The sequence below is a fragment of the Gymnodraco acuticeps genome, unplaced genomic scaffold (genome assembly GCF_902827175.1).
Source record: "Gymnodraco acuticeps unplaced genomic scaffold, fGymAcu1.1, whole genome shotgun sequence".
NCBI classification, from domain to species: Eukaryota; Metazoa; Chordata; class Actinopteri; order Perciformes; family Bathydraconidae; genus Gymnodraco; species Gymnodraco acuticeps.
The window spans coordinates 2351037-2374369 of NW_022989947.1; the positions used below are offsets into that span (position 1 = coordinate 2351037).

Below are 23333 nucleotides of genomic sequence, written 5' to 3' on the forward strand. Positions count from 1 at the left end.
CTAGCATTTGTTTTGCAAATATTTGGAAATTACATGCAGAACATCCGAGATTGATATTTTCATCTTGCCCCTTTTCCCTCTCATTTAAAAAACAACAACATTCTTGTTAGTTTGATTGCCTGCTGCTGCATGACCTTTTCTTAAACACATCCAGAAGTTCACATCCATCAAAATCTCATTTACAGCTCGCCTCGCAATTACAGGATTGCTGGATAATGTACCATTTCAAAGCCATTTTGTTTTTCACACAAGAATATTCCCGTTTTTTTGTGTGCCAATTATCATATAGAGAACGAACTGGATACCTGAATTACAATATGCCTCTTTTTGTGTCTTTAATCAAAAAGTGCTAAATCGACCTTGAAATGTTCTGTTTTCAAACTGCGGTCTGTACATTTTTAAGCGCTTCAACATCAGTGCCACCACCTTCCTCCTGCTACTGCTTGTACACCTGATTTTGTGTCTTTGGCCAGGTTGGTTAGGATCCCTGTGTGAAACCCCTCGATATGTTTTTCAGATGTAGATCATAAAATAACCCTATAAACCACTACAAACCGACCATTTCCCATTTCCCTAGCTGATTTGTTCGAGCCGTGTCTGAAGCTTCCTGCCACAGCAGCGGCTGGTGTTTAGTGCCAGTATTTAGTCTGGAAATTGTCAGAGACGCTTCACTGAGTATATTCCTTTGGGGCCAAAAGTGACATTCCAGACCCAGTGCAACTACTTTGCATGTGAAAGAAAAATGAATATTCAAAGTGAAGTGGATGCGTGTCCTTGGCTCTGCATAAATCTGTACATTTCTTTTCATCTTTGTACGGTTGCGTGATTACATCTTTGTTTTTCTACAGTTAATCCACCTATGTGTGTGTTTCCTGCGTATCACACATTTATAGTATAAGATAAGATAAGATGGACTTTTATTAATCCCTCGTGGGGAAATTGTTTCTCTGCATTTGACCCATCCTAGTGTTAGGAGCAGTGTGCTGCCATTTTGAACGGCGCCCAGGGAGCAGTGTGGGGAATGGTGCCTTGCTCAGGGACACCTCGGTAGCACTTGGTCTTGCCGGGACTTGAACTGGTGACCTTCCAGTTGCCAAGCCAAGTCCCTATCGACTTCGCCACCACCGCCCAACCACCGTATGAGTGTGACTTACTCCACAAGCATATAATAGTAACATACAGTATGTTCACACATCAAGGTGCAGAATAATAGTGATATTGTTGTAAATAGCATTAATAAAATGTGAAAGAATGGGTTCAATTACCACCCGCATTCAGCACTGACTTTATCAGAGATATGTGTCAACTGGATCTGTGTCTGGCATCATTTCACAGTATGAAACAACAGCTTATTTTTAAACTCACAGTCAGTGTGAACTTTTAATCACCTGAAACATTAAGCACCTCAATAGTTAATGAAAAGCAACATTAAAATCAAGCAAACAATATACGTCCGAATCAATAGGAATTAGTAAATGATTTAAAACAAAAAGTCGACTACTTTACTCTTTCCTTAAAAGTGATTGATCTTGTTGCCCTTTTAGTAAGTATTGAATTGCTGAATGTTCTTTTTTTCTATACCTATTTTCTTTTGCTTTCTATGGATTATGGAAATACTTTGTCTCAATAAAAAAAAAAAATGTTAATCAAATAATTTGGAAGCTTGTATTTGGTGAGCAAAGACGTTACATATCTTAAACTGGCCTAATGATGGTCAGGAATCAAACAGACTTATAACCTCAGTGTTTAGCCTTTTATTTTCATACACACAGCATCACATGTGTGCTTGTAAAAGCAATGATACCATTACTCAGTTTAGCCAACATTACGTAGTACTTTAAACATATTGCTGTGGGCACGCAGTCAAACACACAGTGAAGTCAGTGTCACGCAGTAACTCATGCAGTGGGCTGTTGGGGACCTTTGAGGCTCATTGGCGCTCCTGCACCAATTACAGCCTTATTTATGAATTTGAGCACAGTTGACCTTCTGGGAGAGGAGACGTAAATTTGTTTGTCTGAAGAACTGCGTAACAAAAGGCATTCTGGGACGGCTCAAGCTTCGGCTATATCAATCTGTTCCGTGTCTCCCCTTGGCATCCACACTTGAGCAATAACTCTCATCAACTGGCCGGCTATCTAGTCAGTCATTCAGAAACAGCAGGCAGCAAGTTGGTCTTTCTGGACTGCCAGACAAAGATCAGTGGACCTAGAACTGACATGTAGCATATGTTCTGTTGCTGAGACCAGACTTTAAGATGTATTTTTTAAGTCAAGAGACTCACAGTTGCTTGTTATACACTCTCTCTCCCACTTTCTCTATCTTTATGCAGCGTATGAGCACATTGGAGGCCAGGAAGCCATTCCATGTGCGTGACTTGATTGGTAGACATTTGTCTCAGTGAGAGACAGGTCACGCTGAAACAGATCTAGGACCGCTCTCTCTCAATCTTCCACTCACTGTTTGTGTTTACACTTCCTGTGAAAAACATAACTGACTCCTGAAGAATGTGCCCAATTAGAGATGGAGAGTGAGAGAGACTGGGGGGGGGGTCTTCCCTCACTGCGGCTGTTGCCCTCTTTCTAATATCTGGTGTTGTATAACACAGACATGAAGCTTTACGTATGAGGGTCCTCTGGGTGCAGAGCTCTGGTGACGGGAGGGCTTGCCAGGCCGCATAATGTTCAAAAAACATGAAATGTATTGGAATACAAGAGCAAGCCTCAGTCGAATGATGCAAGAGAATACATTTATTCACATATATCAGACGTTGGTTTTTATTTTTCCTTCTAAATTACAAAAACAATACTCTTTATTGGTCTGCTGCAGCAGGTCCAGACCACATGTGTGCTTCAATGATGATTCATTTATTAGTTGATTAAAAGACAATTATTTGTTTTGTATCATTAATCTGAAGACATCATCCTATTAGATGTTCACTCCTTTCAGACATGTTACCTCCAGTTTCCACTGGGTCCGTCTGCGCCGCGCCGCGGTTTTGGTCCGACCTCCTCTAGCGCCATAACCCACCGGACGCGTCCCAGAAGCGTTTCAGAAGCGTAGCGTCGTGCGTGCAGGCTCGCAGTTTTGTTATTGATTCGGGCATCCTGGACATTTGTACTTCTACAAGAAAGTAAGTAGGCTACGTAGTTAAATGTTTTATTTTTGTGTCTGTTTAAATGTTGTTTATTGAATGGCTCTGTACTGTACCTACAAGTATTAATTAACTTTAAAACATTAATATGTTGTTGTTACCTTCCACTCCACAAACTGCAGCGACTGAAAACCAGGCCTTGTCCTTTCTGATGTTGTCCTTGTAGTAAGCATCGGTTACATCATATAAAATAGTGTGTTTTTCCACTTCCATGATGAAAACCTCGTCGTCCATTGTGCGTATCGTAGTGGAGGTGTTGTGATGAAGGAGGGGGGTCTGCTAAATTAGTATATGTGGGGGATGGGCCTGGCCCGGATGCTCACCTTTCCACTTCCTGCGAGGGGGGGCTGCCTGCCCGGCCTTATGTTACGGCTGCGCCGCGGCAAAAATAGGATTCATCCTAATTTTAGAGAAGCGCTGCGCCGAGCCGCTTCTGGGACGCGTCTGAGCCGTAACACGGCGCGTGTGGTGGAATAGCACCCATTGACTAGAGTGGCTGCGACCTTTACGACCGCCGCGGCGCAGCCGTAACACGGCGCAGCGCGGCGCAGACGGACCCGGTGGAAACTGGGGGTTATACACTAAATGATTCATGCTTTAATAAAGGAACATCCATTAGCCACATCTGTCAGCTGACAATTGAGGGGTTTGGTTAAATAAGTGACCTGGGGACCAATCTGTATCCATTATTTGTCTATGGATCATAGCCACAGTGTATCAGTGGATTAGTTCTGAGACGCGGTGCCAGCTCAGGTTCCATTTGTGACTCATAGTGTAGATCACTCCCTTTCTCTCTTTTTCCATACTTTCTATCATCTGTCCTTTTCTTGGTCTCTTTGAAGCGTGCCTCTTTCCTCCCACTCCCCTGCTCCATCCATACTGCAGTCCCTCCACTCCCACACCGACTAGCCTGCAAACAGACCCAGCTGGCCGTAATAATGACAAATCAGCCCAAATATTTATGTCCATCGAGTTTCACTTTGGCGCTGCCCACGGCTCGCTCTCTGCTCTTTTTTTCTACGGATCCCACCGCAGCGGTCACCTCAATGTAGCCAAACTGCAGTAATCGCTCTCCACAAACACACTTTATTCCCGGTTATGTCACCTAAACATCGGTTGACCTTTAATGTCCGCAGAGAACCAAGTTTACGGTTGACAGAGGAGCGGATAAACATAGAAGCTGATGATGTGCTTGTGTAGGTGTTTTGTTTGGGCCCGGGGCCGCCTCTGTTCTGTAAATGCGCGGTTCTTGGTATCCTCTAGCGGGAAATTATGAATTGTGCTTTTTTTTGCTCTTTTTATTTATTATTTTCACACAAAGTAACATAAGACCAGGGATTGCTAATATTGCCTTGACATAATGCCACCATTATTAAATAATAATAATAATAATAATACATTGATGAAATAAATGCATTTTATGCACATCAAACCTCTTGACCAGGTCAACATCAGTGCAAATATTAATCCCTACATATTCCCTAAGATTGTTGATTGGTTAGTTATTATTGTAAGGCTTGAATGTGCACAGTATAGGTCTGATGAGTAACATTAGATGTATCAATTGAGACATAAGTGTTTCAAAAGTCAGCTTCTCTATTTGACTGGTTAGAAATAATAACGTTTTTCTGAGAACAAAATGTTTTTAAATCTTATTTGGAGGAACCACATGGTCACATTAAATAAATGGAAACACTTGACCGGTCCTTAAGCTCTAAGAGCTCTCATATCATTGTAATAATATCATAAAGCATGGGTTTATTATTGTAGGACAAATTCTACTTTTAACTTTTTTCCTTCTAAAATGCTTCTCTCCTGATAAAAGCCTTTTGAAAACAAAAAACACTCTTTTCTAGCTCCTTGAACGTGTTTATTTTTAGTTTTCTAAACAGTGGAGGTCCATGACTAATTATTGATCCCAAAGTGCTTCTCTGGATAAGAGTACCAATGAAATCCTCAGAAGGAAGTGTAAAAAAAGTACCATATTTACAGTATACTTTAGAACACAGCAATCACATCATATCTCTTTCTAACAAAAATGCAACATTTATTTTATTGAAATTATGCATTTAAGACTCATTTTGCCATGTTTTCGCCCCCTTGTAGATGAGACAGATGACTCAGTGTTTTAAAACTACATAAAGCACGCCTTGTTTACCTCCATAGCTCTTGTCCTCTCTGTCAGATAATATGTATGTATCCTATCTCCCCCCCTGGGAAAGATATGGCCTCTATTTTAACTCTGAGGCTGTGTAGACCGAGGGTCCTGAAAAACATCCTGCCCTTATCTGCCCCAAAGGGAAGTAAGAGAGAAAGAGAGCCCGTGGGGGAGAGGGGAAATACAGAAAGAGAGAGAGAGCTCTGTTTTGAGAGATACTGGAGATGGACCAATCAGCAAGTTTAAAATTAGCCCCCTGCGTCATTGTCCATAGCAGCATTGGCTAACCACTGCCCCAGATCCCAGGGCTGTTCTGTTTACACTGAGGAGGAAGGCCTGCAGGAGGCCAGAGAGGATCACACAGTCCAAATGACTCTATGCTCTAATCCGTCTTTTTCTCATATGCTCTTTCCTCATAAATGTTATTTCCCTTCCTCCTGGTTTAGCTTTTTTTTTTTTAAATGCTCCAACTCCTTCATATCCGTAAGTGCATCTCTCCTTCTTTTATTCCTATCATCCCCCTTCTCTCATTCTGCACTCTCTCCACCCACCTGCATACAGAAAGCTCTCAGTCTTCCCTATCAGGATACATTTGGCTGTAGAATCATCGGCGTTGAATCCCCATGTGAGTCGGGGATGTTTTGCCGTTCACTCATCTGGGCTTCACCTTGACGAGCATAGACGGAGAGAGAACAACCAAACAGCCTTTTGTCTTTACGCATCCCTCCCTTCACTCTCGCAATACATGTTTTGGGGCTAAAGGTTTGGAAGCAGCTATCAAGAATGGATGGGGGGATTTGTGTTCCTTCTGTGCTTCGAGGCTGATGTGAGTGTGGCCGACCGCAGAGCTAGCTGTTAGTTCTGGCAGTTTGGAAGGGATGCCTCTGGGACTATGCTTGTCTTTAAGAGTCTTTGCAGAGACTTTGCCAGCGTGAATTAATGGAGGATGAGCTGAGAGGCTTTTTTTCTTCAATTTAAGGAGACTGCTTGTATTTTTTTCTGGCAGGTTTTTTTGTGTGCATCTGACTCGTGTGACTCTTGAGCACACAGAACAGGAAATAAGCATGCGCGCAGACAACACATGTGCACCCTCCTGCACAGTGACAGCTGATCTGGTCTTGGCCGTGGGGCTTTGGGCTGGGTTGGGTCGGCTTACTGATATTGACCGCGTGGCCTTGTCTGGCCTCCTGCCAGTGTTGAGCTAGCTCTCGCTGGCTGCTATGGCCTCCTATAAATCAGGGCCAATTACCACGGTGGTGCACAGCCGCCTTTCCTCCCGTCGCAGCCCTGCCCTGCAGAGTGCAGGCAGGCAGAGAGAAGCCAGGAGAGCCACAGCCCTGCCTTCATTCCAATTAGTCCTCCTCTCTGTTTGGCAAACATTGTCTACTCTCATCGTATGTTTAAAACAGTTGGGAGCGACCTTATCTAAAGATATAGGCTACTTGGGAAAGAAGGGTAAACCAAAATTGCAAGTGCTTACGATAAAGACATTCCATATCTCATAAGCACTTAATCAAATTTAATTTTTTTAATTTTAAATTTTCTGCTTTAATTTTCCTGTCTTTTACTTTCCCTTTAATCAAAAAGATGAAATGTTATCGCTTCCTGGTATATTTTAAAGGTAAATCAATCCCTACCAAACCCATTGTATAATCCAAATCAAATGGGCTGCTGAAAATGTTGATATTTGAGATAAGTTACATAAGATAAAAGGTACTTTATTCATCCCAAATACAAACCAAAACAAGGCATTGCACATGAGTAGAAATTAAAGAGTATAAATAAACAATACTAGAAATTAAACATCTCAAAATAGAATTAAAACAGCATTAAAAGTAGAAAATATACAGTAGACATTGGAGATAACAATCAATAAACTCTGACAATAACCACTATTGAAGGTCTTTAGACACAATATAAAGAGTGATCACTATAAATATGTTTAAAAAGAACACACGGTCATCGCTACAATGCATAAAGACTTACTATAGTAAAGATGCTGTATTTAAAGTACCTGGACATGAAAGAAACATTAAACACGTAGGTTCAGGTTTACATATTCATCTCAGTGACAGTGAGAGCCAGCACTGATCTGTATAAAAAATGTGTGTGAATATACAGTAGAGCGCTGTGTGCCCTCAGCCTAAGCAACGCACGTAAGATTTATCATCCGCACTTAATTCACTCATAAACATTCGCTGGCATGTCACAGAAGCTGTGTAACTCCCCCCCCCCCCCCCTCCCCCCCCCCGCACGGGTGGCTTGGTAAATTGGGCCTGTGTAAACCATTCTGCCCATCTAAAATACAGTGCGGCAAATTGAAATCCCCAGTAAGCCTCTGTAGCGCCATGTCACAGCTGGGTAGGGAGGAGGGAGAATGGAGGTGTTTCTCATTTACCACCTGGAGGTTTTTGAAGTGTCATAACCAGCTATTCTCCACGACTCTCTTCTATTCCTCTCTTTAACTCCTGCTCTTTTTCCCTTTGTCTCTCCCTCAGTGGCGGAGCCAGGATGGAACCAGTGATCATTTTGGGGTGGCATTGAAATCACTATTATATGAACATAAAAATACATCTCACTAGAAAATAAGGGGTTATTTAAGGCACCTACAACACACCTCTACATTATTTGGGATTAAAGGTGGGGTAGGTAAGTTTGAGAAACCGGCTCGAGATACACTTTTTGTTATATTCCATGGAATGCTCTTAACATCCCGATAGCAATGAATATCTTAAGTGCTTTGACAAAAAATCCATAATAAAATGTCATCTGTGGAAGCTGTAGTGCTGTAAAAAGCACGACCAATCATTTGAGCCGGCCCGGCTAAAATAACTGGATGGCCTACCTGCCAAACAGCCTTCCATCTGTGCACAAACTTATCTCGTGCCCTCATTGGTCATGTGAGCGTTCGTGTGTGTTGGAGGAGGGGCTCTGTAAGGAAGTGGCAGATTTTCTCCGGTCGTGTATTTTAAAATTCTAGCGATTTCGAGCCGGTTTCTCAAACTTACATACCCTACCTTTAAGTGGTGGAATAGATCAAATAATATTCAGTATATCTAACTATTTTGTTCGTATTCCCGCAGGCAAAGTATCAACAAAGCTTACATTATATAAATGTAGTGCAATATACAGACTGTTTAGCTTATGATGATCAGCAGCCCTATGAGCTCATTCTCTCAGTGTATCATCAGGAATACAGAGACACACACATCCTTTAAATAAGAGTTTTTAAATTAAATGATAGGTTAAGAATAAACATCTTAAAGTAAATAACAATAAACAATAGCCCTTAACCCTGTAAGGCCCCCGGTTGTAATTTTACAACATTACTTTAAGCTATCCTAAAAAAGTCAGTAAATGTTTTTTGTTTTTTTAAATACATTTACATAGTCAAAAGGTCCTTTTGTTCAGCCTCACAATGCTATTGGGTAGTAAATGTGTTATAGGTCCTGCCCTCTGGCCATACACGCCAGAGGTTTTGGGCCCCATGAAAATATATCACATTGGGCCACGCCAACCAAGCACAATTGCTGTAACCACACCTCCAGAACCCAACCCACTAATTTATGCTTTAAATAACTCTACCTGTACAGGCTTGCATCTATCTTGTAGTCCAATACTAACCGCACAATATTTACTGACACTGAGTCGTGAAAATATAACACTTATGGGGGGACAGGGCTGCTAAGTCTAGAAATGGATCTGTTGGTCCTGGCACCAGGGGGAGGGACAACTGATTTAGTATGAATAGCTGCTAAATATGTACCTGCATTTACTAAATGTCAGCTAAAAGAAGAGTGAAATTAAAAACCTGTATAGATATTAACATTACTTAATGTCAGCTTACTAAAAAAAAACATAACAATTATTATTTACAATGGACTACGCTTAGCTAACAGACACATTTCCACCACTCATAGACCACACCCACCTTTTCTTTGAAAAACTGGGTGACATACTGTCGCCCTTCAGTCCCTCTCTCTTGTCTTTCTCTCCTTTCTTTTCTCTTTTGAAAGCCTGACTTTGTTAGTCGTTGAGACATGGCACACACGTAAATACTAGCATCCCTGCTCCTAACATGCTCTCACTCTCTGCTAGAAAGTGCCGGCGGTGCTGCACCATGTTTGGAGGCAGGACCAAACCATTACATGTAAATAGAAAGGGGTGTACAGAGGCTTTGGATAATTAACTTTTGGAAGAAAATAAGTTAAATGAATTGTAAGTTTAGTGAGTACATTATCAATATAACGTCCTATTAATGTTAATTCTTGATGAATGATGAAAGGTTACTTAAACATTTTTTGGGGGGTGGCCATGGCCACCCCCCAGCTCCTCCACTGCTCTCCCTGCCATTCCCCCAATCATCCAATCCCTCCCCTCTCTGGCTGAAAGACCCTTTGTCAAGTGCTGTATTCAATCCTCATCATTCTGACACACAAGGCCTGTATTTATTATATATTTGAGAAGCTGGATTTGTACAGTCTGACAGGCAGAGGGTAAACAGCAGTCACGGAAGCATCCGGAACGCGAAACAAGCTTGGTTATTAACCTCAAGTGGGGCGACCGGAGGAAGCCAGGAGAGAATTCGATTTTAAACAAAAAAATGACGGAAACAGTTTTGCTGGGAATGCGTGTTTGTGCTTGTGGGTTGAAGCAACAGCCAATGTGTGCATTCTCATTTCACTCCCACGCTTGTAAAAGTTCACAACCTGCCCCCGACGCATGTATATACATACATTACACATGTAGACTCACAGAAGCATTTTAAAAGCCGGCTCTTTTGGCAGTTCTTATGTATTTTGCCTATCCAGCGTTTGCATCCCTTGAGTCTGCAAAAGTAGAACTCTTTATAAATGTTTCCAATATTACGACAAAATCACAAAGATAAATCCGTGAGTCCAAACACAACCCTTACCCTATCCCACTCAGCCCATCCCACTATCCGTCGCCTTTCCCAGTTGATCTTCGGCACCCATTCCATTCTCTGTCCCGGGGGTCTCTTCCGGTCTTTTCTTTTCCCCTTGGATAACCTCACTCTCACGTCTTCTCGCCCAACACTGTAGGTAATGGGCTGGTTTTGACCCTCCATGCCTCATTGTGTAAGATTTCAGCTTCTGACCTTAAAAAATGAAAGCAAATCGATAGGGCGGGACACATGAATTCCAAAGCCCAGGATGCTAGCCAAGCCTGGAGCCCAGGGAGGAGAAGAAAGAGGAGTAGGGCTGTTTGTATTACTGAAGAGCTAAAAGAAAGAAAGCCAAAGAAAAAGAGAGGGGTTTTCAATTAACCTTCAGCGCTGACAGCAACTTTGTGTAGCGTCTCGTTCTTGTGCTGGTGAAATTGTACGTGTCGCATGGTATGTTAAGTACTGTTTGTAATGTCAGCTATACAGTGGACAAGGGGAAAAGACAACAACAAGGGGAGGGGAGGGGGACCTGATGTGAAAGCCTCAAAGAGGAGTTTTGAACTGCAGCTGTGCACATTCCTATGACTTTGAGTGGGAGAAAATAACTCCCATTGAGCACTCAAGAGATTAAGATTCTTCTGTTCTATTGCCACTGCACGGAAACGTGAGTGACTGGAGACTAATGCTGCATTTTCATTTCAGTGTGAGCAGTGTGTTAAGCAGTGGGAGGCACAATCTGCATAAGGAGTGTGTGTGTCTGTGTTTGGCGATGAAAGTTAAAGACTGGAACCCAGACTTGAGTCAGACTTCAAGTCAAATGTTCAGGCTTGAAGTTTTCGCTTGTTGTAATGAAGTAACTTGAGAAGGCGATTGATGAAAAATGTATGTTAATTAAAAATCAAAAGTGGAGAGCGAACAGTAAACCGTGCATAAAGAGAGGCAACACATTCTGGCCAGATCTGAACTAGGCATTGTGTGTGCATACTTTGTTGAAATTTGAGTTCTTTGAACTTTATTTGTGTCACACTCACACGCACATCTGTAAAGTTTCTCGACTGCATCTTGCACGGTTTGCCAAGCAATTGCTGTGAAAAGAAACACACACGGACGGACATACGGACACCTGGTAAAGTATTCTTTGTGATATTTCCTGATACAGGAGCGACGCTGGTAAATAGCAGGCCTTACACAACATTAAATGATTAGTCTTATTCGAAAGGAAAGAGTTAAGAACCGTCTGAGATGTGTAAGTAAATCACAATAGAAAGCAAAATAGTTAAATGTCAAGGCATTCTCATCATTCTTCACAGACTTTCCTCATGATTTTGACTTGTCTAATGACCACCTGTGACCTGACATGGACTGCAGTCTAGGACTCCACTTGAGATCTTTCACAGATTACTTGAAAGTTCAGTGGAAGTTGCCCTTAAGGATTTCAAAGCTCTGGCGATGGTGTGCTGTGACTGTTGTTGGCTTCCGTGTGGAAAAGGTGTTTCTGTGTCATCACGTGTATGCGTGTGAGTGCACAAACACAGATGTGTGTACAGTAGTGTGCGTCCGGCACAGCGAGTGGCAGCCCATCAGTTCCACTTAGCTCAGCCTGGTAATTGGCCATCCATTGATGGACGTGGCTCACTCTTCACGCTCCAGGGACCCCGGCTCTTTGTCTGGGGAGTGGGAGGCAACACGCTGGCATGGCACACACGCTTAAAATAGCGCATCAAATCAACCATGCTTCAGCAGCCGCTGCTAACGTGTGGGGCGGATTGGAGGGCTAATGGGGTGTGTGTGTGTGGTGTGTGTGTGTGTGGGTGTGTGTTGTGTGTGTGTGTGTGTGTGTGTGTGTGTGTGTGTGTGTGTGTGTGTGTGTGTGTGTGTGTGTGTGTGTGTGTGTGTGTGTGTGTGTGTGTGTGTGTGTGTGTGTGTGTGTGTGTGTGTGTGTGTGTGTGTGTGTGTGTGTGTGTGTCTACGGCATGGTATGGGGTCTTTAGGTTCTCTCTGGGGAGGATAAGGGGTTAACTGGAGCTGGTGGTGGTATTTAGTCATGCTCCCCTCTCTGCCTGACCATCTTTTTTTTCATTTGACCGTTTCATCCATCACTCACTCAGTGTGCATCACCTCTTTTTCTCTACTAGTCTTTCTCCCCCCCTCTCTCTCTCTTTCCGCTCATGCCCACAGGGTCCTCCTTCTCTCTTCCTGTCACTATATGCAGTGTCCCCACAATAGAGATATAAATGGAGTGTGAGCAGCACCTACACCATAAATCTACACAACAGCACACGAGGAGAGCAGAGGAGGGGAAAGAGAGAAGAAAAATAAAGGGAATCACACATCTGAACAATTTGAATACATTTCAGTAGATTGAAATTATGCTGGAAAAAAAGAGGTTGATATAAAGATGTTTATGAAATAGGCTGGAGAGGATTACTGCGTGAAGATACCACACCCTTGGAGGTATCAATTGTTTTACAGTGTAATGGAATTGGTATTGAGGGTATGAATAGTTAGCAGGAAGTTGCCATCATTTCAATCAGTTCTAAGCTGCTGGAGGCCTTATGAACCCTAATTTCAGAGAATCTCCTTGGTGAAATGTTTAATTAAAATAAAAAATGTAGAAATGTTTCCACTCTTGACTCCGGCTTTTGTCAAGAAAAAGGCCTGCTCTCTCACTGAATTTCAGATGCAATTCATTGCAATAATATATGTACAAAGGTGACAATAATTGAAAGTAAAAGTGTCATCTCAAATGTCATTGTGCAGACCTTCTTCACATGAGAATGTTTTGCCCTTAATGTGTTATTTAGGGTTGAGGTTAGGAGTTTATTTTTCTTAGAATGTTTACTCATTCATATTATCTGCTGCTCAGTTCACCTCTTAGTGATCATTTCCTCTTAGCCTCGCAGCCGCCCTTAAATGTCTAACCTCACAATTTCAATGACAATGAACTGGAAGTGCCTGCTGTTTCTTCAAAATACATTTTCCATTCCTTATCACACTTTCATCTCCTGTCTTATGTAATATGTTTCCCAACCTACCTCTGTGTTTTTCAATCTTTAACCTATCATCCCAAGATGAAATCCATTTTGTATCAGTTTAAGTTAAATCTTTCCTCTCTTTGCTTCTCTTTTCTCAGCAGCCCTATGCTCCTCCCCCTCATCCGATGGCTCCTCCCAGCCCCAGCACCAACAGCTGCAGCCAGGGAGGGGCGGAGCAGCTGAGTAAGACCAACCTGTACATCCGAGGCCTGCCACCTGGGACCACCGACCAGGACCTCATCAAACTCTGCCAACCGTGAGTACACTGAAATACAGATGTTCTATTCACACTGAGGGGTGTAATCGGCCATGATGTACTGCTCGTGGCTGTATGTGTTTCACCAAGTGTACAGTATTCCTCTTTATAATACTCCAACTCCCTACTTATAATACATGTCATCCATTTCTATTTAATCAGTGTGAAAACGTTGTGTTTATATATTAAGCCCTACATATATTCTATGTTAATGAAATGGAGAATCGTTCCAGCATTTTCCTCTGCTGGAAACTTAATATTGCATATAATGATCAAGTACAAAAGTTAAATCTTTTTTATATATATAGAGGTACTAATTTAATATGCCCTCTTTAAGAGCATTTGATAGAGGCAATTTCTCAGGCTAAAAATGATAAAGATGTTTCACGTGGAGGGGAAACTTTTAAGTGCTTGTCCCAGAGTCTCAATGAGTCAAATGGGGAGCTTACCCGGACACGATCAGATTTCAGTAATTAGCTGAATTAATAGCTGCCAGACCGGACTAAAAATACATTGTCTGGAGGTAGTTGTACTTGGACAAGATGGAAAACCAATTTTCATTTGGAGCGTTTAAGTATAGCTTTGATTAAAGTGCAGCAAACTATAAAGCTAACAACCAAGTCAAATGTCCTAATGGGAAAGGACGCCGCTAAAAGACCATTATTCTATGCAAGCCACCAAAATGAAACTTAAGAAAAATGTTGGAAAATGTGTGATAGTGTAAGTTCAACTCAAATTATATATGACATAGGTCAATGTGGACATGGCTGCAGCATACTTACTGTAGACTTAACCTACTTATGTTGTTTTTGTAAACAGGCCCTTGTATGTAAACACAAATAACACATTAAAGCTTTTCAATGCCAATCTGATCAAACTACAACGTTTACCTTGACAGAAAATGACAGGCATGTAAGAAGAGCCATGTACAATACCCCATTAAACTGCTACCAACAGAGTGTATTTTAAGGACAATCACAAAGGTGCTCATGAAGCTCTGCCAAATGTTCTTGATAGAGAAAACACACACACACATGCCTACACACAGCTCAATAAGGCCTAATAAAGCTAAGATTGAACCACCTCCCCCAGGAATCACAGACCAAGACCTCATCAAGCTGTAACACAGTCATAGGGGGCTTTCTTACTCTAAGTGTCTCAGTATCTCTTACACACACACACACACACACACACACACACACACACACACACACACACACACACACACACACACACACACACACACACACACACACACACACACACACACACACACACACACACACACACACACACACACACACACACACACACACACACACACACACTACACACACACACACACACACATATACACACACACACACACACACACACATATACACACACACACACACACACACACACACATACACACATACACACACACACACACACACACACACACACACACACACACACACACACACACACAAGCAGCTTTGTTCGGCTCCATTAGGCCCTTCCACTTCTAAAATGGTAAAAAGGGGGTCAAGATCATTAATGGAGACAAGGCCAGTAGATTGTGAAATGCAGGCCATGAGCGAGTCTGTCTGGTTGCATAACCTTTTCTTGGCCATATTTCCAGAAATGTCCTGGTCAAACGCAGTCAATCATTCAATGATCCTTTGGAGACGGGAACAAGCTGTCCGGTATATTTGGTAATACTCTCGGTAGCCGTGTCATAAGTCATGCATTTATTCTTGATACTGACCCATCAAAATTCCATTAGCCTGAGAGGCGGCCCGATAAGATTTGGAAAAGCACTCAGCATTTTGACATCGCATATCTCTCGCTTAGCTCTTGCGTTCACCCAGTTGTACATAGTTGGACAGTTTCAATTTCATTTCTAATTCCATATGATCTTGAATATTTTGAGCATAACTATTCGGAAGGGCAAACCTTGTCGAAGCTTATGTAAAGCACCCCGGTAGTGTGCATGTTTGTGACTGTAGATTTGCATTCTAATATACGGCTTTTCTCCTGTGTTATGGAAAGCCACTGACTTTGACTGTTATTGCTGGAATCTGCCTTGCTGTCCTCTAGTGGCTGTGCTCTTGTTCAACCGTTTCCAATACTCGCCTCTCTACTTATATCTCCCCGCCTTCCCTCTGTGTGTATCGCCTGCTTAAGAGCCTCCAAGGTTGCCCGAGGTGCTGTGCCAGTGAAAATCCAATGCCACTGAAACTTTAATTAGCCAGACTGTGTTTCAGTGGCAGGCGGATGGCAGAGTTCCAAAAAAGGTCATGCGACTTTTCTGCAGTCTGCTGCATCCTGGGTCCCCCCTAGGTTTCTCCCTCGATGGCCAGTCCTCCCCCAGCACTCAGCTCCTCTCTGATGGGGCAGAGAAGCAGAATTTATCGTCCTGGTTCACCACTATCTCAAATGCTGCTGTCCAACTGATGAATTTTTGACAACGGGCCATATCATAGCTGCTGATTGGAGGTTGTTGCACACCGCATGAGAAGTGCCAAGAAAATAAATGCCGTCTACTGTGGCTGAAACCCTATCCTTGTGAACTATAATATTTCATTGCCTCAATCCTGTCACAATTTCAGTAACCCCCGTCAAAGTTCACAGTTCACTTAAAACACAGAAGTTTAAATATTTTGGTTAAAACAAATACATCAAATCCGTTTATTAAGCATTTGCTCATTTTTATCAGTGTTGATATGAAGTAGTGATTATCAACTTCAAAAGATCTCTACCATTGAAGACATTTAAAGTTGTTAATCAACAACCACTTCCTGTTCTAAGTTGTATTTGTTCTAGTTGTGCATGCACAATGACAAAGCATACACGCTCTGTTTAATGTTTCACTTAGAAAAAACAGGGGACAAACCCTATTACCCATTATTACACATTCAAGCTCTATTAAGTCTTAATTAGTATTGGTTGGAGATAAATTATAACGCTATTAATGTTGTGTTTTAAATAGTCTTAGTCATTGGTAATACACTTGAATACACTTAAATTACTAATGCCAAGATTTTTTTAATAAACAAAGTAACTATTGTTTTTTGAATACTATGTTTGTCTTTTTATTTTTCTATGCAAATCCAATATAAATGACGTAAACGTGAGCATTTAATTAAAAAACCTTGCTTATATGGTTTGTAACTATTTGTACCCACCCAACAATGTATCAGGTATTAACAGGGGAAGCTATCACACAATTTGATTGATAAGAAGAATCGTTGAAGGAATATGCATTGATACAGTCTTATTAATCCCCATTCCTAATGATGGGTACAAATACTCTAAACAAATAAAATAAAAAAACCTCATGATGCTGACTTTTGCATGACGCCTGCAGATGTGATGTGATGACATTTTTAAAACAGACTTTTCAACAGACTTACACAACCTGGTAGGAATACCTTAAATTGCAGACATGCAAACATGCAGTTAACAAGTGAATATGCGTTTGTTTGAGTTGCCATGGCCAACATTTCTTTGTTACAAGCTTCCTCCTTCAACCTCCCTGCGGTCACTGGGAGAAACGGTAAAGGCTGAAGAACACCAAAGTTCTCAGTGGTTGGAGTTCCATGCCGTGAGCTGTTGAACGAGTAATTAAATGGATTCGGGTGGGTGCTTAATCTCTTTTTTATTCAGCTGGCTGGATGTTGGGTTCTCCACAGCCGTCAGCCTGATATATGGGTGTAGAGAACAGGCCAAAGGAGTGGGGATTTGTTGGCTAAACACCCAGATAGTGAGAGGCCTTCCCACTTGCCTGGCGGGCTGTATGACTGGGTGGATGGATGGATGGATGGATAGAACAGCCGTTACTGTGAGAAAAAATCCTTGGCCTAACCAGCCAGGTTGAGGCACTGAGCCAACCCTAAGCCCAACTCAAACCCCATCCAACCCAAAGATCATGGCAGCCAGCTCTTCCAACGCAGCCAACAAAGCCTTCAAACACTTTAGGGCAGAGCAGACTTCATATCCTGATTGTCTAACAAGCTTTAAAGCAGCACCCACATTTTTTCCTGTTAGCAATCCACCACCCAGGAGAGGCATAGAGAGGACGGAAGCAGGTTGTTGGATGGACGGTTGAAAGGAAGAATGAGAGGGATTTCTTTTTAGTCTTTACGAGGACCAACACCTGGGATAACAGGGACAAAGAAGTTCACATTTTCTCTGCCAGCAGCACACATCCATAAATCAAACTGCCAAGAAAGCAAAGGACCCTAGAGATCCTCAAACCCTCGCTCCTCCTCTTCTTCCTCTTCAACCCTACCTCCTCTTATGATTCCTCCTTTCCCCTCCGCCTTCTTCTTCTGGTTTTCCTCAAGCAATTCCTGTCATGGCCGGGCCACAGCTGCGCCCCTCAGTTGCCCTGGCTTTTGCTTCCATGCCACTATTTGATCAAACGAAAAGTGTGAGCCAAATCAAGAGCTCATCACCACCAATTGTCCAAATAACCTTTCCCGTGTGTGCTGAGGGAATGGTGGAAGGGGAGCTGGAGAGGAGAGAAAGAGCCATAAGGTATGCTAAGTAGAGGAGGTGAAGGGAAGAGAAGGGAGAGGTGACCCTGGGACCACCTGTTTTTATGGAGCAGAGGCCCGGGCATTCAGCAGCACCACATTATACGTAATGACTCTCTGAGGTCCAGTGTTGACATTAGCCGCCAAGCTATCAGAGCCAACCTGTCCCAAGGCTCTGTTTCAAAAACTGACAGCACTAAGAAGAATTATTAGCAGAAACGCTCCAGTCCAGCATCAGAGACCCACATTTTCCATCACCCCTTCCACCAGTAGAACCTCACGAGAGATATAAACGAGCAAGTATTATTTAACAATTTGAGTTTTTAAAACTCAGTACATGTTTTGGTCACGGTACCTTTTTACATTTTTTGTTTCACTGGTTATTGTATTAACTCTGCAGTGTGTCAGTCACCACTGATTTCTCCCAGATAAAAGAGAAACATTCAGACACTCCTTTGAAAGCCTGGAGTTAAATTAGTCCTTGGTAATCGTTTTTTTAGGAGATCCTTATCAAAGTAGGATTCTTTAAAGGCCCTGTCACACTGTCCCGAAATTGACACCCGATGGACACACGAATATGGAATTGTGAATTTCGCACGAAGATGGTCCCGAACCACACACGAAGGCAACATTTACATTACATTTAAGACATACAACTGCAATGAAAGTACCAAAAACAATTATGTTACAGTACTATGATACTGTACTGATATCTTCAGACTTTGTTCTTTACTTTATCCGTCGTTATATATAGAAAATATTACGTTTTCTCCGTAATGTTGTTTCCATAACAACAACAACTTCCTGTCAACTGTCCTTCAAAATAATATATTATATCCTTTTTAGTTTCACAGAACACAAATAAGGTTATTTACATAATATATTTACATGATTTTGTTGTGCAATAAAACAACCCGATGGACACACGATAAAGGAAATGTTCAAATTCGGCTGTGATCGTAGCAACATCGGGCCATTCGTGAGGGCATCTTAAGCCATCGTATGACCGTCGGTGGAGTTTCTCAGGCTCCGGCAACAACTTCGTGAGCGGTGGCAAAATCTTTGGCATGCCAAAAAATTGCCGAAGGACCTTGCGAAGGTTCATTTTCGTGTTGAATTCGTGTGTCAATTGTGCCCTTCGTAAGGCCATCGTGAGGGCATCTTGTTATCATCGGTGCCATCGGGCATTCGCCCCGATCAGAGTGAGGGTGAATGCACCGATGATAACACGAAGATGACACGATTCGACAAGATGCCCTCACGAGTGCCTTACGAAGTTGCCGCTCACGAAGTTGCTGCCGGAGCCTGAGAAACTCCACCGGCGGTCATACGATGGCTTAAGATGCCCTCACGAATGGCCCGATGTTGCTACGATCACAGCCGAATTTGAACATTTCCTTTATCGTGTGTCCATCGGGTGTCAATTTCGGGACAGTGTGACAGGGCCTTTATGCGTAGCGATGTTACACAACTGAAACATTAAGTAGTCGATAACACTACCAGTACAACTCCACGGTCTTGAAAACCAATTTGATACAACCATACCGAGTAAATTGTGCAAAACCGAAAAGCAGAATTCAAATTCTAAATTCAAATTTCAGATTTGAATGCGTCAGCAGGAAGGCATTAGTCTCAAGCCCCCAGTATCTACCAGTGGTGAACCGTCAGTGTGTGTCTACAGAAAGGTCCAGTTGTGATAGACACGGTTCGCCACTGGTATCTACAGACCCTAACTGCTGAAAACGAGGACCATCACATGTTTTACAATTCTGGGATCTAGTTGGTACAGAACTATTGATTTTCTTGACTTACCGACCAATGTGTTTTGTTACAAAATAATATATCTACACATACAGTGTTTGCAGATGTTTAGAGGAACTATATTTGTCGTTATCCAAACAGCGTACTTTTTGTTTAGTTTATTTCTGAATCCGGTAGTATATGCATCTTCACCTGTCTATCCGCAATCTCTGTTCTGCTCCCTCCCAACCCCCACGCACCCTAGTCTTTCAACCATGATGTCAAGTTGTGCGTCAATGAGGGCATAAGGAGATAGCGTGCTTAACCTCTGAAAAATAGCGAGACAGCCACAGGAATTCCAAAACGAAACTACTCCTACAGCTACAGCTTCATGCTGAGTAGAAGCATCTGCTGTTCCTGGCACCACAAGTCTGAATACCCTCTTTTTCCAAGTGTGAATGACTTTCTTGCTCTCTCACTGCGCCCTTTCTGTTTCACTCTTCTTTCTCATTGTTATCATCTGCTGTGCTCTCTCTCCATGTTTTCTTTCTCCCTCAGTCTCATCTGCTCCCTTACATATCTTCACTTTGTTAATCTCCCCACTTCTCTTCTACAGCAGAAATGACATAGTCAGTTCACTTGCCGGGCCAAACTGACTTAAATGCAACGCCTATTTCCTCCCAAAACATCGATTTCAGCGCAAGGTAGAAAAAAGAGACTGATTTTGCCTTAGGCTAGTTATTTGAATTATTTATACCCCCCCATTACCGTTCACATGACATGTAGACATTTTGAATATTTAAAGGCAGGAGAAAACATACACTTTGAATTAAAGCCGACTCTGTTAATGACTTTAGAGCTTAGTTCCACACAACATATTATACATGCAAAGTCCTTTAAGTTCTCTGGACTGCTTTTCGCTTCAATTTGCTTTCAGGAGTAAGACCCTAAACCATAGCAACCAATCTAGTTGTTGCTGCAATATAGCGGTCTTCTGTTTGCGTTGCAGCAGCATAAAAAACACAAGGCAATGTACATAAGAGAAATTAAGACACAATAAATAAACGGTGCAAAATATTTCAGAAATAGAAATAAAATAGCATTACAAATTAAAAAAGTTAAAGAATAGAAAATAGAAAGTGGAAAATGGAAAATATACATGTGGAAATAAAAAATTCCAGTAACAAATATAATGCAGGATATTTCTGTGCAAGAAAGGATTATTCAATATTAAATAGAATATGAATAAAATGTACAGTGGGAGTTTAAGTCCCCTTAGTAGCTATACTAAGAGCAACAGGCTAATGCGTCCTGTTCACTTATCTTGTATTTTTCTTGAAACACACCCTCAGTTAGCACACAGTATTCTCAAGTTCACTTCTCCAGGCTTAGTCTGAGGGCATCATGTCTTTGTGGTCAACTTCGTTCCTGCTTCAACTGTCTTGTTGTCTAAACTGCCCATCCAATTAAAACAATCCAATGTCCCTACTGTATATCTGATCCCACAGAAGAAATTGCCTTTTAACACCTTTAGCATAAAATCAAGTTTCAAGCATAAAAGTAACAATATAAAACCAAAATACCAAGACATATGAACATAGTAAATGAACAAAGACATTATTACGATTCTTGGTTGGCATGGACATCCTCTGTGATCACATTAGAGTCCATTTAGGTTAAAGGGTAGAGCAAACATGACACAACATTCCCTTTACGTCTCCAGGGCAGGGCACCATGAAGGTGACCGACAGACACATTTTGTGTCGATTTAATAATAAAAAAGGAATGGTTATTATTCATGAGGAAAGTTACTCAATTCAAAGGAATATGTAGTGACCAGATTTAGCAGATTGAGCCTGTCTCATCAAGTGACACACAATAAATTGTAGGAACAGTTTACCTGAGGCAATCTGAATTTTAAAACTTTCTTTTATTTATTTATTAATCCCTTAATGCCAAGATAAATTGTTTTAAATGTAACTCTCCAACAATGAATTCTGAACACAAGCTAGAACTTTTAAATCACCCTCTTTCCTTTTATAAATTGCCTGTCTGGAGCCCGGTGGCCATGTTTCTGCTTGCAGCTCAAATCTATTCCTATTATATAGGGAGGTTGGAACGTTTGAATGGTTCTAATCAACTTGTCATCTATTTCACACTTGCCAGGTAAAATGAATGTTCATGAAAAGAAATCGCATCAGTGGGGAAATAAGGAAAAGTTGAAATCAGAAGAGTTGATGACAACTAATGACCACATAGAGAGACCATGGCCAACTCCAACAGATGTGTGTGATGAAACAAGTAATGCACCGCTCTAAGGAAATGAATGGACCTCAAGCTTTTATTTTAGTTGTTTCTTTACTCTAGCAGATTATATTTACTATATATATGACGCCAAAGTATACTAGATGTTCTCCGGTGCTGCCAATGTGTTTCTTATCCCCATGACTAAAGCATTTGTTGATGTAGAGGAAATAAGAAAAGAAAGCAACCACTTCAGGCCGGATTACCTTTCTGTTCCAAGATGCCTCCCACATTTAGAGACGTAAAAGGTTTGAAAGTAAACATGTGGCAGTTTACCGCAAACCCGCCAACAAAACACGGGGGAATCCCAGTACCTAAAAAAACCAAGATGAAATTCAGCCAAGAAAAAAGATATAGAGTGCCAAAGCCAAAAAATGAATTATCCAATTTGTGGAACCTCTTTGATTTATTGATGCTCATGCTTGCCAACACAATGTTTTGACATTTCTACTGTTCTCCTTTCATAATGCAGACACTTTAACAAAAGTATTAGTTATACTATGTTGTCCAGTCCAGGCTGCCTATGGCTTTTATTTGTGCTTAATTCAAGACTTTGGACTCACTTTGCCAGAACGTGTCATAGTCTCCATGCACTTTCATGCTGGGATAAAGATAAAGGCCATTACCACCAAACGGTCAGCTCAGAGGCTCAGAGGTCATGAGAAGAAATCACTGTATCAACTCAGAGTTTGTGGACTGAACAGCTGCTCTGCTCCCTGGTTTACATCAGGGTAGCTGGGCCCTCTTGTTTATTCCTCCCGCTGCGTTGATTTATTCATCTGTCTGTCACTTTGTCTCTTTCTAATTTTCTGCCTTTTCTTCTTTGTAACTTCTTGTTTAATGTTAAAGCCACCAGTCTTCTTATTTAACCATTTTCCAAGAGTGTTTCTTGTCTATAAATGCTTAGTATCTTCTGCTGCTTGACCTGCAGTTTGTCCTTCCTACAGATCCTGTGCTAGAGATTTTAAAATGTTAAAAGTTCTTGGTAAACTGTTAAAATAAATGCAGTAATTTCACTAGGAGAATGGAAAATCAAACGGCCATCTTGCTCATATATGTCCCTGCTTTCATTTCAGTTAGAACTAAAAATAAGCTTTTTGAAGCTTAATTGGACAGTTAGCCTGATCTAGCTTTGCTGTTGCAGATCACAACCAACTGGCGCTTACCCCTCCCTGTACAACACTTTGGTAACAAGGCGCGGAAAGTAAGACGGTGGTTACGTAATGGTATCTCTATGGACCTTCAACCTCGATT

At 41.7% G+C, this 23333-nt stretch overlaps 1 protein-coding gene across 9 annotated transcripts in view; it reads left to right on the top strand.

The window, feature by feature from the left end:
* rbms3 (RNA binding motif, single stranded interacting protein) overlaps window positions 1-23333 on the top strand; it is a 286571-nt gene that overhangs the window by 110965 nt on the left and 152273 nt on the right. For all 9 annotated transcript variants that reach the window (XM_034210322.1, XM_034210321.1, XM_034210326.1 and 6 more), the window contains one exon: window positions 13352-13509. In XM_034210322.1, coding sequence (XP_034066213.1) covers window positions 13352-13509 — 158 coding nt within the window. The remainder of the gene's footprint in view (window positions 1-13351; window positions 13510-23333) is intronic.